This window comes from Meleagris gallopavo, chromosome 3 (genome assembly GCF_000146605.3).
Source record: "Meleagris gallopavo isolate NT-WF06-2002-E0010 breed Aviagen turkey brand Nicholas breeding stock chromosome 3, Turkey_5.1, whole genome shotgun sequence".
Classification (NCBI taxonomy): Eukaryota; Metazoa; Chordata; class Aves; order Galliformes; family Phasianidae; genus Meleagris; species Meleagris gallopavo.
This window is the reverse complement of record NC_015013.2, coordinates 25,574,464-25,593,149: the sequence shown is the minus strand read 5'-3', so window position 1 is coordinate 25,593,149 and position 18,686 is coordinate 25,574,464. Positions and strand designations below refer to the sequence as shown.

Genomic DNA, 18,686 nt, shown 5'->3' with positions numbered 1-18,686 from the left:
GCAGGGGAGCCTTTTCACTGAAGACAGAAGTAAAGAAGGCATTCAGTATCTCTGCCTTCTCAGCATCCCCGTTACGAGGACCCCCCCTCACTTAGTAAGGGCCCACATTCTCCCTAGTTTCCTTTTGCTGTTAACATACTTGAAGAAGCCTTTTTTTATTATCCTTTATCACTTTAGCTAGATTCAATTCCAGACGGGCTTTAGCCTTCCTCGTTGCATCCCTGCAGGCCCTGACTACATTCCTATATTCTTCCCAAGTGATCAGACCCTTTTTCCACATTTCATGGACCTTCTTCTTTCCTTTGAGCTTGCGCATGAGCTCCTTGCTCATCCACAAAGGTCTCCTGCCACCTTTTCCCGATTTCTTGCTCACAGGGACTAGTGTGCAATAGAAACTGTATAGCCAAGTGAATGTATCTTAGTCATTTAATTTTGCTTGTATATCAAGAACTAACAGTCCTTCTGTGGTAAGGCTGAGAGAAACTCTGGTATAATAGTGGTTTGAAACTGGGAATATCATTCCTCTCTTATGAGTAATCCAGGTGTTTGCACCTCTGGCTGCTTAATGCAGGACTTTTTGCCATGTCTTGTATTTAAAATGTCATGCCTGCTTTTGAGTTGAAATGAATAGTAAGGGAAAGAAAGATGACAGCACTATGCTGTAGCACAGAGAATCAAAGCTCCTGGTTCTGCTCTTGAGTCTTCTGGGCAACCCAATGCAAATCATGCTGACTTTTTGCACATTTTATGTACTGCACCAGAATCACCTCTGTTGTCTTTGCTGGCACAAAGGCAAGTGCTTCTATAAGGAGTTTGCATCCAACTGTTTCACCTCTATTTGGGCTAGCAGTTGAGTAAAATGATTGTCAGATAGAGTTCTTATTTAGGAAAAGATCCAGCAACCTCCAAGATTACATGCTCAATAATACCTATGGTAAGTATGAACTAAAACAGTTTAGGCCTAATTCCAAATTTGTTTCTTTGGAGCTGCAGTGGTGAGCATAGACTCATTAAGTTACTGTGACTTCGTTACTTGCTGTTGCCAGTCTGTACTAAAGACTTAAGCTGCATAATGCAGCTTCACAATTCCTGGCAATGTTCTTGAGTTCCTTTCCATAGGAGATGGTTGTCCCTTCAACCCTCTTCACTTTACTGAGGAATTTGCAATAAATACTATGATTGTGGGTCTACCAAATGAAGAAAGCTGAAAAACTAAGAGAAGAGATGAGTATGAATAGAGAGCTGTGCATCTGATGCATGTCTGCAAGATTTAGTAGGAAATCCAACAAATTCTTCTTACAACCTCTCTTTGTTCAGCATGTGATTCTTTGATGAAGTGCATGGGATCAAATGAAGGGACAAAACAGAAAATTATTTAGCAGTCTATTGTTCAAATTCTTTCTAGAAATTAAGTTAATTAAAAGAAGTTATTTTTTGTTTTATGAGCATCCTTAAAGGAAGATTAAGTACTTATTTTGAAAATCTGTCTGCATGTTGGAGGAAAAAAAGAATGTTTTCTCTTTCCTGCATTACATTTATGGAATCCACTTTCTGTCTAAAAACTAGTTTTGCTTTTTATAGCAAGAGTTGAGTCAATTAATGCTGGTACAAAGAGATAATTTATCAAGTTATATGGTTATATTCTTACACTGAAATTTCTCTTTCAATAAAGGACTTTTGAAAGTGGAGAGAAGGACAGTATAAATGAGTAGCTAGAAATGGAAGCCAGGAAACATCAAGATAAATCCCAACAATCAAATTCAGTCTGTAACGAAACAATTTCAGACATGCAGAGCTTATTAATTAATTAGTGTTTTCTTCCATCAGTGATCTTGTATTCCTTTTAGGGTTATCTTAGAATGGGGAATATCTGCTTTAGTGTGGCATAACACAAGGATGATGAGCCTGACTTCACCCTGTCTGACTCCATAAAGAATGACTCAGTGGATTAAGTGTTCCTCCTTCATGAGAGGACAGTACAGGACAGGTTTTGTTTTTTTTTTGCTTGTAGAGAAATGCCTGTGATCTGCTGAGCCTCAGAAGGTCCACCTTAGCACTGGCTGTGTACAACTTTGGTTTGATCGTTAGAAAGCATGTTCTGTTTTCTAAGGATTGTTTATTAATGGAGGTGGAAAAAAATGTGGATGGTCCCTTTGCTTGTTAGCATTCCTCTGCATTTCTCCAACACCGTAAATGGCAAAAAGGCGTTCAGTGGTCTGGCAAAATGTATTTACACATATGTACTTCTCTTATTGTAATCCTTCTTTCCTGTTAACTTCTTTGCCTTTTCCTTGCAAAATTATCTTGCTGTTTAGTTTGTAATTTTCGCTAATCACTTGAGTTCATCCTACAGAACTGAATGTATTCTTCTTCTAAATAGGAGCAGCCCGTCCACAGTACATCCCTGAGAGGAGTACTCTGAAGTTCATTCTAACCTGGTGTCTGGAACTAAGAGCAATTCCCAAAAAGGTGTTTGTATTTCTTCTTTTGAAGTGAAATCCATAGTAATTCTGTGCTGTGGGTTTCTATGAGCTCTGTCCTTGCTCCATGTGTAGATACCATGTTTCTTGGTGAATAGGGATTGTCAGCTTGCATGCTGCTGATTCTTTGTTTTAAGAAATTTTGCTTTTAGTGCTTTATTGGGCAAACTGTAAGATATTGAAACCTGTATTCTCATTCTTTAGTACTTTGTTTCATAAAGGAACTGGACATAAAAGTGCTAGATATTTGGTGCAACCTAACTGGAAGGCTGACAGAGTCGAGCTGTAGGCATTAATGAGAAATCATTCGTCTCACCAAAGATAGCCCAACTGTGTTCGTCCTGTTTTGTCCCTGGAAATACACATATTGCTCTACACGAGCATCACAGAATGTCTTTTAAAGTTTTCTTGAGCGTCTTACTAACTGGCAGAATTCAGAGAAAAATTTTTGCTTGTATGTTTGTTCACACAATGCACGGATATTATTTCACTTGTATTTTGTACTTGGGAGGAAGTGGAAGCTTGCAACTGAAAATGCATGGGTTTTTCTGGTTTTGTCAAAACACATTTTAAAGATAAAGCATGACACTAACCAGCTGTGTTGGTTGGGTCTATGAAGGTAATCAGTTTTTGGAAGGACTTCTCATAAAAGTGAATTTCACAAGCAGGATCCAGTATGTGTCATTATTAGACAGTGTGCTGTAGAACAGAATCTCTCAACTTGTACAGCCTGTACAGTACTTCATTTAATTTGGCAGTTTTTGAAAATTCTTTTCAACAATAGGAGGACACAGTGCTGGCGAGGGAATATCAAGCAAGCCAGTTATTATAACCCGTTTTATTTTGTGTTCAGTGTAGAACGGGCTGTAAGTCCATAATCAAAATGATTTTCTGGATTTTGAGTTTGCCCAAGCACTAGGTTATTTTTGCAGGAATCTTTTGCATAAACTATGTGCTCTGATTGCATTTGGTGTTTTGGATCACTCTTCTTTCTAAACACTATGTTTATTTTTATCTTTTGGAAAGCAAACAGACACACGCACGCACACAAACAACGACAAAAAAAACCCTGGAACTATTTACATCTGATTTTTACTTTTATCTTTCAGCGCTCTATTTAATTTTATTAAGAAAAGCTTGTGTTAATGTTACGTATTCTTGCAGTACAGAATAAAACACTGCAGCAACATTTATATGACTCATAAATTCCATACTTTAGTTACAGTAATATCACTTCTAAGACTTTGTATTATTCCTTTCCCAGCTTCTGCAATTTAGCAAATGGTGTTTTGTCTTAAATTAATTTGCATTATGGGGCTGCTTTCTAAAGTGCCTATACATAAATCAGGTATCTGATAAATTTAGTATTTATCTGGAAATTGGTTAAGTCTGTTTGTCTATCTCTTCTCCTGTTCAGGCAAAGTAGGATTTTCTGACCTGCTAGCTTTTCCCAGGCACTGGGGGCGAGGGGTGGTGGGAGGAATTTAAATCGTTCATGGTAGATGAAAGTGAATGTTGGAAAACAAATTGTATTTTGTATTAACCGTTAACCTGCAAGCTGACGACTTCCTTTCCACAGGCAATTCAAGCTTTTCATAGATTTGTCAACGTTTTCCCAACTGGACAAATTATTTACCTTCTATTCACTTTCTTTCCTTCAGGCATTTTTGCGAGCCCTTGTAGAATGCACCAGCAATGCAGGAGAAAAACGGAGGCTTCAGGAGCTCTGCAGCAAACAAGGAGCCTCTGACTACACGCGTTTTATTAGAGAGTCTAATGTTTGCTTGCTGGATTTACTTCATGCTTTTCCAAGCTGCAAGCCTTCACTTAGCCTGTTAATTGGTGAGTGATTTAGACTTAACTGGTTTTAGTTCATTCTGAAAAATGCATCAGGCTAAGCATTCAGTTTCTTAAGATGCAGATACTCTTCAGTTAGAAATGCTGTAGTATTCATAGTCATCAAATTCAAATGTTAGGGGGCATCACTCTGTTCACCAGCGTTGTGTGTGGCCTTTGTTCTGCACTCAGTTGCGTCCTTGTGCTTTTATTGACTCTGAATTGGTCCTATGCATAAAAATAAGAATAAGGTGTTTGTAAGAGTGGTGTTTTTAAGAACCAATTCTTCAGCTGGTTACACTTCGAAAAGGCATGTTTGTATCTCCTGATATCTCTGCCCTTGTGTTCTTTTCTTGGGCTTTTATCTGCAGAAACAAAAAGCTTTTCCCAGTATATTAGTGTTTAAGATGCATCTAATACACTTGCTGAGTTCGTTGTGTAAAACCTTGAAGGACTGAGACTGAAACTGCAGGTATATCAAACTCCTCTTAAAATAATAACAGTTACTTTCCAGATTAAAAAACAGAATTTCCTGTTGTGTTTCATTATACGAAACAAAGCAATTGCTTTTTATAGCCTTGTGATCATGTTCTCCATTACTCCTTCTTAGTAAATTGTAAGGATTTAAAAGATAGCAGCTCTGCTCCACTTGGTAGAAATACTTGAGTCTTCTTGCTGGCAGCAAAATGACTTAACTTCTCAAAAGTGACATGGAACGTGCTATAACAACTGAACTGAATAAAATGAAGTTCTGAAAGTTTTTTTTTTTATATGTGTTATCCCAGGAAAGTAATGTGCTAAATGAGCTTGGTATCTTCTTTAAGTGATTTCAGTGAACTAGTTTGTCTCACCTCTGGCTTGCAACCTGTGTGAGAAGCATCTTTAAGACATGTTTAAGTCCATGTGCTGGGGAGAACATACACAAAAAGGGGGCACACATGGAAAACAACTAAAGCAGCTGAATTGCACTGTATTTTATCTTGTTATTTAAGTGTGTGTATTCTGGTATTTCTTGCTTCTTGTTACCGTTCTCCACAGCTCTGTTCATTTTGTGACATGTCCTTTTCTCCTTTTAATATACTCTTCTCCTCAGCCAGTATGTGCAGACAGCAATGCTAGGTCATTCCTGTGAAGACATCAGTGAGTTTGATCTTTTGTGTATGTGAACATACATATGTATGTATGTATGATGGCAGTTAGATGTAGATGTAGCAGATAGTGGACCTTTAACTACAAGAATGCCCAGTAAACTCTTGGCTCAGTTTTGGACGGATACCATTGAAAGCTACAGGTGTTGTTGAGCTTTTTTCTTTTTTTTTCTTTGCTTCTTTTTTTCCAGTGTTCATTTAAAAAATGTATGTTGGTATTCTTTGAAATTAGACTGGTACACCTGTTTTGAGGACATTATATATAGGAAACATTCAAACAAGTAATTTGTATTTCCAGAACTTTTCAACTCCATAAAACACACTTGCTTGAAAGGGGAAGGAAATGAAATTTGAAGCTTTACTTTGTCTACTAATTACTGTCATCTCTTCTGTGTGCTTTACAATCGTTTTTAATTGATCTAGAACCCCATAAATTAACTGTTCTGGCCTTATTTTATCAAATTTCTAACAGATGATCCACAAAATCTAAAAATAAATAAATAAATAAAATTCCTATCGCAGTTCCATTCTTAATGGTTTATGTATGAGATAAAACCACTCAATGTTAGTAGAGTACAATTACACTGCTTGTTACCTGTAAACATCTGCTAAAATACATTTTGATTTTTATTGAGGTGAATAAAACTATAAGTGATGGGGTTTTTTTGTTTTTGTTTTTTCCAGAACATCTCCCTAAATTACAGGCCAGATCTTATTCAGTTTCAAGGTAACGAAGTATTCAATCATATCTTCTTTGTAATTTAGCTGTATTCTTTTTCTTAAGTGTGTGTGTATGTGTGTGTGCACATTACAATTTTTTTTTATCTCCCATGTACTGTTGAATTTGTCTTTATCAACTTGAAATCTTAGGCCCTGCTGCTCCCTTTTCTCTCCCCTTTTTCCTACTTTGCAAATACACAAGTAGGCAAACACATAAAACTCCTGGTGAAAAGCAATTCTGCAGGTCTGTGTTCATCTGAGTGGGGCAGTAAGAATGCTTTGAACTCTGCCTTTTTTGGAAAGAGCATGTGGCTGCCCCTGAGTGAAGAAGTTGTAATGTTGTCTTCACCCTGAATTTTTCCTAGAAGATTGAATTTGCTTTTGATTTTTCACAGTCATTACTGAAATTTACTTAATGTAGCTTTTGAGCAAAGCAGAGTAGTTGTTGATGGACTGGATGAGTCTTGGCTTGTGAAGCATGTGGCTTTTTCTAAGTCTTCAGTGGGACTGGAGCTTTATTCACTGCCAGGACCTTGTGCTGTTCTTTATAGTGTGTGTAATCTGCCTTGGAAGATCAGAATCCAGCTATTTGCGTTCAATAGTGTAACATTACGTCTTTCCAGAGGGCCTTCCTTGTACTTTGGATATCTGCATTTTTATTTTATTTTATTTTTCTTTTTTTGAGGTTTATGGTCTCAGATCTTCTTTGCCTAGCTCCCTTTTCCTGACAGGTTTTCCTCTGGCTTCCTGAGAACTTACTCTAGGAGGCAGTTCCTACCCATGGTGGTTTTTGTTCCCAGTTTGCCTATTACAGTATTGCCTTTATTCCTTCATAAGGAATAAAAAGAAGAGCAATAGCATCAGTAGTACTTCAGATCTTCTGCAAGTCAATCGAGTGAAAGCAATATATCTAAAGAAGTAGAATAAAACAGAAAGATAGAAGTGATGAAGTCCCTGTTATCAAACTTATAAACAAACCAAGCCAACCAAACAAAAACCACAGGATTTGACTATTTCAAACAATGTTGTTTTGTGTGTCTGATAAGAGTTTGGTAGAATTCTCAAAGGCACGTGAGAAACACACATGAAAACCTGATAGAGAGGAATTCTAATTCCATCCTGTCAGCACTGGCCTCTGATTCCAGCCCTGGGAAGCTTTATAATTGCTTATAGATCTCACAGAGGTAACTGAACGCTGAGAATCTTGATTTTAGTGAGGTTGTTTGGGTTGAAAGTGGACCTGCAGTGCAGGAAGGATGGCAGTGTTATCTCAAGTTAATAATTCTTTAAAAAAAAAAAAATAACAAAACTCATTCCTTACAGTTCAAACTTGTATCAGCCAGGAAAACTGTGTTTTGTGTTTAATATTGTGGAGTTCCCTGCCTGTCCCACGAGACCCGTCTTACGGAAGGGAGTTTGTACAGGCTGGCTTGCTGAGTTAGTTGCACCTCTACTACGCGCCAATAAAGACATGGTGGATATAAACAGAGAAAGTTCTCCAACTGAGAAGGTATGAATGTTACATTTAAATTCCATGAACCTTTAAATTTGTGCATGTTTGAAGTAATTGTAGTTTTCATTGCTTACTTCTCTGATGTAAAGCAGTTGTTTTGGCAGGGGCTGGATGCATCCGCATTTTGTGATTCTGTCCTTCTTTTAAGTTTACCCTTCACTCTGTAATATGTTTAAAACTGCATTGATAAGTTGCTAAAACTTACATTTTAATTTAGTTATGGATACTTGAGCAGTGAAACTTCCAGTTGCTGAAAAGTCAGAATCATCACTCCACTGTAGTCCTAAATGAGTCTTGAAATAAACTTTCGTGGACTAAGAAACCAGTTAAATGATTTTAGCAGTTTGAGAAGCACTTGGTCACTTTCAGGAAAAGCTGGCAGACAGGTCACTTTCAGGAAAAGCTGGCGGGGAGACAGGTCTTTCACAGTTTGAAAGGGCTGAGTTACTGAATGTGATACAGAGAACAGTCTTCTGTGGTATTTCTGCTGTGCATTGAAGATGTTCTGGTATAATGGATGTTACAGGGAGATGATACTCTTCTTTTGTCTCTCTTTTATCTTTGTAATCCATCACAATCTCAGATGTATTAGGTGTAAGTTAGGGCATGAGAGAGTGGCTTAAAGCTTCATGGGGGAAGTTCAGGTTGGGTGTTAGGAGAAAGTTCTTCATAGGGTGTGTGGTCAGGCACTGGAACAAACTCCCCAGCTAAGTGCTCACCACTACAGGCCTGTTGGTGTTCAGGAAGCATTTGGACAACATTCTTAGATGTGTTTTAACTCTTAGGTTTTTCTTTATAGAGTCACGAGTTAAACTTGTTCCTTGTGGATTCCTTTCTACTCAAGATATTTTATGGTGTATATATTAGTGTATACTGCAGTATGTAATATATGTAGTATTGTATATAATATGGCAGAAGAGCTACTAATGCTATATTTGTTCAAGAAAAATGGAAACTAGCTTATACAGTGGTTACAAGACAACTGCTGATAATACAAGGTCTTTGGCAAAATGGAAAGAAAATCCACAAGGTTATCTTTAAAACCTCAATCAAAGGAAAAACTGGTATGTGCGTGATGAACCTTATTCTAATTGTCACATCACTATTTATTTAAAATATAGTTGACTTGCAATATGTATAAGATCACACTTGAGAAAGAGGTGGGTTGAAAAGGAAAACAAAAGGATTGTTATGAGTTGAGTCAGAATAAAATTCAGAACCACTTGCATCTGCTGTGCAAGCTAAAATCCAGCTCAGATAGATGTTCAGCAGTGCACATCTATTAGAAAGGTATATAGAGTACCAACACAAAGTGGATGAGTGTGATCCTGTGCAAAAATATCTTAGATTAATTGCAAAAACTTTACAGAACAAATGTGTATACTAGTAGAATTACTCTTTTTTAGGATTGGCAAGTTTGGAATTCTTAATAGGAATGGTAGCCTGCTAACTCAAGAATAGCTTGAAATAGTATTACAGTAATATGAATATCATTCCTCCAGCAAGAATTACACTATTCTTTTTTTAATAATCATTCAGTAGGAAAATTAATCCTGTTGAACGCTGTAGTGATTTAATGATAAGGAGGGGAGTAGAGATAAACCACTCAAGTTTACAGAACAAACTTTAAATAACATGGCCTAGCATTTAACTCCTTAAACTTGAAAGGAAATTGAAATAACTTCCTAATTAACTTGCAAAATAAATCAAATTCTTGCTTATGACTTTAATGGATGAAGGTCAACTGCTGATTCTTTGTTGATTCAAACGTGATCTGTTTGGAGATCATGTAATTTGTGTGTGTGTGTGTGTGTGTGTGTGTGTGTGTGAAAATTAGAAAGCAAGCTCAGAATCAGTAGATTTCAGTTTACTGTGAACAAATCCTTACCCCTGCCAGTAGTTTTTGCAATGTTAGAAACAAATAAATAGATAATAAGATAAAACTGAGTTTCCTGTAACAGTTAGTATGGCTAGTTTACTGCTTCCTTTTGCCTACCAAGTCTTTCTGTGAGTTCTAAAACTGCATTCAGCAAATGTAAGGTGCAGTCAGCTTTCACAGTCAGAAGGTCATGTTTATCTGGCTTTGTCTGATTTCTCTATAGATGGATTGGTAAATCTGTAAATAGGGCTTGTTATTCAGCAACTCCTGTAATTTTATTCCAGATGTGTGGCATTACAAATAAACTCTGAAATGCAGGATTTGGAAGGGTGTCTGCACTCATATAACACATCAACATACTGAAGGTTCAAAAAATTCTATGCTGTTTTATGTCTTACGAATATTCTTTTACTATCTTCTATCTGATTTCATTTTAGATATCTATTTTTGCTCGTCCAAACAATACTTTTCACTTACCTTCAGACCCATCTGTCCCTTTTGTGATGGTTGGTCCAGGAACGGGGATTGCACCATTTATTGGTTTCCTGCAACACAGGTATGCACAACACTTCTACATAGAAAGCAGCTTTTTAATGTTGAGAAAAAATTACAGGTTCAGATATTTTTATTTTTTAATTTGGGAAAAGAATGTTGGTTTTTTTTGTATGTTTTTGTATTTGTTGCTGTTAAACTAAAAACAGCAGTGGAAATTTCACAAATATATGTGTGAACTATTGTTTAATGCTTTATTTTTTATCCTGTTCTCTCTTTATGACACTTAAAGAACTCTGTGGAAGCCAAAAAATGTAACAAAACCAAACCAAAACAACCACAGAAAACAAACATAAATATTTAGTGGATATTATGACAAGGGACACTGCTATTTTTTGCTTATCTACAGACAGCGCTCTTTTTATTAGTTCTGTTACTTGCATGGCTTCAAAGGTAGATGCCTTTCTTTCCTCCTACAGCAGCTTAATTTTGTAAGGCAAAAAGAAACTTGCTCAAAAAGTGAGATCAACACCACTGATAAGTTTAAAAAGAAAGAAAACTGAGAAAGAGAATTTTTTACATGCTTCTGACTGCACGAATCTGCTGTAAGCAAAACATTGTGTACAACCCTCACTATTTACTTTATTTTATCCCCTAAACATTCCTTTCTCTCAGATTTATTTTGTGTTTTATTTTCAAGGATTTGTAGCATTCCATACGTATTTGATCAATGTTAAATAAGATCTCTCACATGTAACTAGGCAGTTTTAGCTAAAACCCCTGTAAAGTAATTTCGTTAGCGTTATTTGAAGAAAATAAAATAACTTTTCTGATGGTATAGAGGTAAATTGATTGTTGTTCCTGAACTCTTCCAGTCTTCTGCATCTAAATGCTGAAAATGATTTGTGCTGAGTTTTCCCCAGATATTTTTACAGTGCTTCCATTGAAAGTTAAGGGGTAACAATTACTCCTTATTCAGTGATCGGAATTGTTTTATGAGATGTTCAGAAGTGCCATACCTCACTATTCCAATATGAAGCTGTGACAAAGACAAAGAAACAACAACAAAAAACTTTGAAATTGATTGAATTTGAGCTGGGCCGGAAGTGAGTACTCAACGAAATCAGAAAAGGAAGGTTATTTACCTTAAGTCATTTCACATTAATAAGCCTCAGGGCAGGCAGAAAAGCACTATCATAAGTGAGAATTACACCATATGAGTTTTAGTTTCTGCACTTGATAAAACAGGATTGGATTTACATACATTTACATAAAGTCAGTACTTCAATATTTATTTATTTTTTTTCTGTTCAGGCAGAAACTGAGAGAAGAACATACAGACTGGGAATTTGGAGAGACATGGCTCTTTTTTGGTTGTCGGCATCAGGATAGAGATTATTTATTCAAGCAAGTTCACTATTTAAAATTCTGTGTGTCTCATTTGTATTCATGAGGGGATGTTTATCTCAGAGCTATTACTAACGCTTTTTATTGCCTTTCAGAGATGAGCTCAGATGTTTTCTTGAAAATGGGACATTAACTCATCTGAAGGTTTGTTTCTCAAGAGACTCTTCAACAGCAGAAGTAGCTCAGCCTAAGTATGTGCAAGATGTCATTAGGCTTCATGCAAAGGAGGTTGCCAGAGTCCTGCTGAAAGAGAGTGGTTACTTCTATGTATGTGGGTGAGTAGAGTGTCATGGACAGTCTCAGAAAGAGAACAGAGTTAGCAAAAGTTTGAAGCTTTAGAAAGAGTTAAAGGTGTCTGAATAAAAGGAGCAGCATGACACTGAAACTTCCTTTCTGGAACACCAGGATTTATTGTGTCCATCAGTAAACATATAGCTTGTAACCATGCAGTTCCCCTGCTGCTTCAGTTGCTTGTTATTTATTTTTCTGTTTTAGTATTCAGATGAGCTGTAATAGGTTTCAAACTAATTGATTGCTCTTAAGAAAATTAAATACTGGAATACATGTGGTGATAAAGCACACAGTGGTGAGGCAGCAGAAACTTCTGCTGCATTCCACACTTTGATGGACCAGGATGCTACCTGAACCTAGAAATTTAAGGTTTTTCATTCCAGATTTCAAAGTTCTGTTGCCATCGTAAAGTTCCATAACAGTAATACACTTTACAGTAAAGTCTTATTTGTGAACGGTAACTTGCCTGGATGTTTCGTATTCTTAGAGAGAGTATTGATAAATGGAGAGCTGTTTGAACACAGGGCTTAATGTCAGTATTTTCTCCTGCAGAAATTAATGTATACTGTTTGTATTAAAAATAACATTGATAATAAGTGAGGATTTTTATGTGCGTTGTATAGTTTTGGAACTATGCGGTTACTATATAACATACTTCAACATATCCAGTTCTCCCTAAAATAAAAGAATTAGTTTGTGACAGCTCAACTGGGGATCCAACGTTTTTTTTCCTTGTATATTACCATGTAATATTTGTTTGAGAGAAACCCTTGTTCTTTTCAATGCTCAGCTGTGTGAAAACTCAGTGGATCTCTTGCCATACAATACATAAGCTGTTTTTGTCTGTTTTTTATCTTTTCCAATATTACAACTTCTTAAACTGTTGATAAAAGAAAAAATAGTGTTTTGCATTTTCCTTCTTTTTTTTTTTCTTCCCCCAGAGATAAGAAGCACATGGCTGATGATGTAAGTGATGCTTTATTGGACATTTTAAGTATAGAAATGGAAGTTGACAAATTGGAAGCAATGAAAACCATGGCCATGCTTCGAGAAGCAAAACGCTATTTGCAGGATGTTTGGAGCTAACCATTTAGCTTTTTCTGTGTCATTGTAAGACAAAAGATTTTGCTTTGCTTTCACGTTTATGCTTTTAATTAGAATCAACAAAAGTGCCGTTGTCACGCACATTTTAACTTTCTCTGCTGATCTTTCACTTTGGAATGTGAAGCCTTTTCAAGGATGGCAAACCAGTCCGTCTTCGAAATGTATTGTTTTTAGCAACATTGCATAATGGACTGTGTCAATACCTTGGTTCTCTGACTTTTGAGATTGCTTTCGTGTAGAAAATCACATTTTTTCCTGTAATTTATACATAAAGAAGCTACAAAGTAAATATGTTATTCAACTGTACACCATCAAATACATTAATGACTTAAACACCATTTGGACAAGAGGGAATGGCCTCAAGTTGCGCTGGGAGAAGTTCAGGTTGGATATTAGGAAGAATTGATTCTCCAGAAGAGTGGTCAGATGCTGGAATGGGCTGCACAGAGAGGTGATTGAGTCACCATCCCTGGAGGTGTTCAAGAAATGTTTGGATGTTGTACTAAAGGACATGGTTTAGTGGGAAATATTGGTGGTGAATGGACAGTTGGACTGGATGATCTTGGAGGTCTTTCCCAAGCCTGGTGATTCTGTGAGTCTGCACACATATGTTTTCCTTTTTCTCGAACAATAACTGCCAGAAGGAATAAAGATCGAGGGTACTGCAAAAAAAACCTGCTGCAGAATATCAACTCTGAAGTATTTTTTAAATACCTCTATTTTGCATTTTCTCATTCAGATATCTTGAAGTTTTGCTACACTCTGCTTATCCTTATTAAAATTCCTTGCACAATTTTTTGGAAGTTTTTTTTTCATTCTTATTGCTAAAATATTAGTAGTTTAATTTGTGCAAAAGATCTCCAGTTGGGTTGAATGTGATTCCTTAGTAAAAACTTCATCAAATTGCTAAAGTAGTTTTTTTTTTTTTTTTTGTATTTTAATTTGAAAGTATAGTGAAATGATGTGTTTTAAAGCAGTTTCACTCACTTAAGGCAATCCATTTTATAAATCAAGCTGTTGAAATCAAATGGTTGAAATACCCAGCCTTTTTCCTTCCTACAAGGACTGTTTGGAATGCTAATAGATGGAAGAGTAAAAGTGCAAGGCATTCATACTTCTCTTCAGAACAAAGCGTTGTTTGAAATGTAGGCATTTGATTTATGAATGAGTTCTCTGCCTGTACTAGTTGGTGGTGGTGGTATTTCAGTGGCCAGCAGAAATTTCCATGTCTTCTCATTAGATGTTCTTCAGTGTTCTATGTGTTCATTGCGGTTGTTCATATTGCTCTGTAGAGCTGAAGATACATGGAACGCGGAAGACTTATTGGCATCTGCCCAAATCACTTGTGAACTATTCCATTAACTGGTGCCTTACTGCACTAGTGCTTATATTAAAGACTCTGGAGATCCTAACCTGTTTTGGAACCATCCCTGAATGTGATGTTATGTGAACACTTCTTCAGCAGTTGCAGTATATGCTGGATGATAGTAATTACTGTTGCTAGATAAAGACATAATGCTCTGTCACACAAACCCTACAGATAATGTACAGTGTATGTTTTATTTAAATCTAATTGTGTAGCCTTGCTAGTACTACTTCCTAGATTATAGCTAAAGCAGTGGCCATAGTGGATCTGATTTCAGATGCCTGTACTCAAAGACCGCATGCTTTTTAAAACTTTGTCAATACCATGCCATAAATAACTTCAAGTGTATCTAATATAAAGATGATGTGCTGGAACAAACACGTTCTAAAGACTGCCATCTGTATATAGAGGTACATTCTACTTAAATAACTCTGAGTATTCAGTCTGTTATTCGGTAGGCAGTTTGTGGGGGGGCAGCATAAAGCAACACTTGAAGCAAACTGAAATGAAATGCTTAATGCTCTATTGAGCTTTATCAGTTCAAAAGAGGATGCATTCTTGCAACTTTTATATGCTGTAATGTAAATACAGGTATTCTCATTGCATATTTATGGATTTAGCAATTTGGTGTGTTGATGATCTTAAACAATTTTGTAGCAACTCATTTTTGCATGACTTCTACCATTGTATGGAAAGGGACCTTTCAAAAGCCTTACGCCTCCATATCTGGATCCAGTTATGCTTTATCTGAGTTGAGAAGACCAAAACTAAATCTGGTGGCCACTCTAATTATTTCTGTATTTATTTATCTATTTGAGTGTTGTGGAGGAGTAACAGTGGCAAAAATGATTACATGCTAGCTGGTGAATATGAGAAGAGTGTTACGTGTCTATGAGTTATGGTCTGCATAACTGATCAGTGGTGAGTTGAGAGGTGAATCTGCATTGCAGACTGGTACAGACAATTGATTGGAGTCTAAAAATGGGGCTAGTGGACACAGTGGTCTAATATAAGAGATGTAGATTATTTTAATGAATCTAAAGACTCTATTGAAGAAAATTGATATATATAAGAATCTGATCAATATTATTGTCTATCATAAATGAAAATACTTTGGCAAAAGCAGTACGTCTGTTTAGTCTCAAAATCTTATTCAAATACATTTCATATTGGAAAAAATTGGAATTTTATACAACTGCAAATTACAGTCTTGAGAAGTTGATTCAGCACCAGTACAAATTACATTTACTTTCATTAGCATTTGAATAAATGCTCCAATTCTGGTGGAAAAGATTTGTCAAATTCACAAAGCATTCAAAGCCAATTGTGCTTCTTTAAAAAGAATAGGTTTTACAAGTGATTTAAAAACAGTAATTCTGTATGACTCAGTCATTCAGGGATATTCATTTCTAAGCTGCTTTGAACTGTATTGCTTAGATGATTGACTGGACTCCATTTTTTTATTATTATCTTTTTTTTTAAAGCATTTTATGCTAACTTGGTAAATCAGCAAGGCTGTTTCCAGTGTTTCTAACAAGATGATCCTCGGGACTGACTTATCTGTGATGGGACATGACATTTTTGAACTATCTTTCAGGTGTTGTGAGATGACAAGTTCAATTGTGCTCAAATTATGAACTTCAGCAAGTAGAATTATTGTGTGACAATTGCTGAGTGTGTGGACAGGGTCAGATGCTGGGATAGCTTATTGTACAGACTTGTCTCTTGTACCGCTGTGTCTTCATATAAATTGTTCTGTCTCCCAGTTAAATGCTAGCTCCCTTCTTCTGTCTTTTCTAGACTACCACAGCATGAAATGAAGATGATCCTGCACTTTTTTTTTTGCTGGTGGGGACAGATTCTTACAGAATAAGCCAATCTTTACGTCACCAGCACTCTCTTATAAGATGAGAAAGGATCAGTTTGTAAGCCTCTTAAACTGTGATTAGATAAAAACTCTGTAACTCTTGGAAGATACAGAGTTTTGAATGTGGAACCTTTCCTGTTTTCATGCTGGAGTTTCTAAACTTGCTGAAAGTGGATGACATTGATGCCAGTGGAAACCTTAGTTGCACAGCTTGAAGGCAGTACATTTTTAGATTTGCTTTACCCAACAACTGAAGCAAAAACAGAAGGAGGAGAAAGAGATCCTGCTTTACTTTTTTTTTTTTAATAATTGTAATGTATTCTAGTAGTAATTTACTATTTAACGTTTTAGTAATTATTTAGTTACTTATTAAGTAAAAGTTAAGTAATGTACTAGTTAGTTAGTTTTAATAAATGAATGAATTTCTGAGAATTTCATACGTTTTTAGAATATTTGTTCCTATGAAAAGTAGAATGCAGTGATTTTGTGTGTGTGTGTGTGTGTGTGTGTGTGTGTGTGTGTATGCTTGAGAATTTTATGAAAATAACAACTAAGTTAAATATAACTATTTCTACTTAGGAATTCTTCCCAATATATGAGATTGTTAAAGCTCTTAGAGCTTTGCACAAGGCAAGTATTGCTTTTGAAGGTAAATGGAAACATTTTTCATATTTTTTAAAACTTTATACGAAAGTCAATTTAGATCTTGTAGGAAATAATTCTTCCAGCTGTTTTCAGTTGTTTTATTTTTCTTTATTTTAACGAGCTTTGTAAAATCTCTTTTTTTTTTCTCACACATCCCTAGGATCTTAATTTAGCTTTTGTCTTCTTTACATGTTAGATGTGTTTTGAAATGTTAGTCTAGACAATTTTGTCTTTCAGTTTACACAGCTGTATTTTACTGTGAAGGTACATGTAGACCTTTGTTCAGAGGATGTCAACAGAATACTGCTAAGAAAAAGATAGCTACCAGGTATTACCCTCTATTCATTTTGTGATACTGAAAGAATACGGGATTTTCTTTGCTTTTTCATTTACCAGAAGGAGACTTAGGAGTTCATAAATATACAATAAAAAGAAATACGTGTTTGTGTAAACTACTGTATAGATATAGAAAAAAATTGATTTTCTCATTCATTGTTTCTTATTGTGCCTACAGCACAATAGATGCTTGCAAAGACACGAGCTGTGTTTCTTCATCTAGTTCATATTAATCTCGCTAACTGTAAAGGATTTTAAAGAGCAAAACATTACAAACTCACATTAGTGTCAAAATATTGAGGAAGAAGAAAACATGTAAATTCTGTAAGTGAAGAAGAAGAGTTATCATCCCATGTTTTTATTTACGCATTCAATCTGTAGAATGTGAGTCTAATCTAGATTACTTTTGAAAGGTCATGGTAAGAGAGAGGTTCCTGAGGACTGGAGGAAAGCAAATGTCACTCCTGTCTTTAATAAGAGCAAGATAGACCTGTGGCACCACACGGTAGTCAGCCTTACCTTATGGGGACAGTGGAGCAAATCATTCTGGAAACCATTTCTAAAAATAAAACAGCATTTGGGATTAGTCACCATAGATAAAGGGGAAATTGACCAATGTAGTAGCCTTGTTAAATGAGAAGGCTAGCTTGATGGATCAGGCAATCAGTGCAGCACTAGATGATGCTTTGCACAATTTTCCTTTTGATTCCTTAAATGGCTTGATTTCATTTCGCGAATTATAAAATCTCTTTACTATTTTACTCCAACTTAGCTGCCTCACTTCAGGAAAGCAAATCATGTCCCTGTAACGAACATCCATACTTTATGGAAATCCTGGATTTGGTGATGATTCAATCTCTTGGAATTCATGAAATTTACAGTTTTGATGACAGTGTAACCTGTAATATACATGGATTTCAATTCAACTGAATGTGCAGTGGGTGCAAGAGTTGAGGTTATTATTGCACTGCACCCTCCCCTGCACACCAGTCATTTGTCACCAGTGCAGTTTATGCTTGGGTTATGCACAATTGACTCTTGAAAACATCACTAAAAATCACACAGTAGTGTTAAAAGTTTACAACCTTGTGGGGCTGCATTACTCGCTGTCCAGGGTTGCATGGGGCCTGTGGGCTACAGGTTGGACAGACATGTCTCACGGTCTGCAGTCTCCTAGCCCTCGGTGCTTTCTGAAATGTTCAATATTGCACATAGTAGGAAAAGGAAGGGGGAGGAGGGGGAAACACTACATGGACGACTGCTGCTAGAGCCATTTCTCTTCCTTGGAAGATTGCATTAAGAAATGATCACTTACAAAATTGCTTATACTTTGCATGCCACATTTCTTTCTTAACAAAACTTCAACATAAAGTTCAGCAGTATTTTTCCATTAAAAGATTTTCAGCAGCAGGTTGGGCAGTGTCTGTGACAACATTTGTTTTGTGTTCCTGCTTTGTTTGGGCCAAAGCCAGATTAATCTCTTAAAAGAAAATATTCAAGATATGGTATGAACTTCTGTGATTCAGTATGTCTGGGCAAGTTCATCCTCAACAGAACTAAATTAAAAACAAACTGGTTGACTTACTGTGAGTCAGGCTGGGA

General features: G+C 36.2%; 1 protein-coding gene across 1 annotated transcript in view; it reads left to right on the top strand.

The window, feature by feature from the left end:
• The window catches only part of MTRR (5-methyltetrahydrofolate-homocysteine methyltransferase reductase), a 25,383-nt gene extending 12,116 nt beyond the window's left edge, over positions 1-13,267 (top strand). Inside the window, exons 7-14 of the mRNA XM_010708518.3 lie at positions 2,381-2,469; positions 4,142-4,322; positions 6,149-6,191; positions 7,508-7,694; positions 10,014-10,132; positions 11,383-11,475; positions 11,571-11,750; positions 12,708-13,267. Coding sequence (XP_010706820.1) covers positions 2,381-2,469; positions 4,142-4,322; positions 6,149-6,191; positions 7,508-7,694; positions 10,014-10,132; positions 11,383-11,475; positions 11,571-11,750; positions 12,708-12,852 — 1,037 coding nt within the window. The 3' untranslated portion in view covers positions 12,853-13,267. The remainder of the gene's footprint in view (positions 1-2,380; positions 2,470-4,141; positions 4,323-6,148; positions 6,192-7,507; positions 7,695-10,013; positions 10,133-11,382; positions 11,476-11,570; positions 11,751-12,707) is intronic.
• The last annotated feature ends 5,419 nt before the right edge of the window (positions 13,268-18,686 follow it).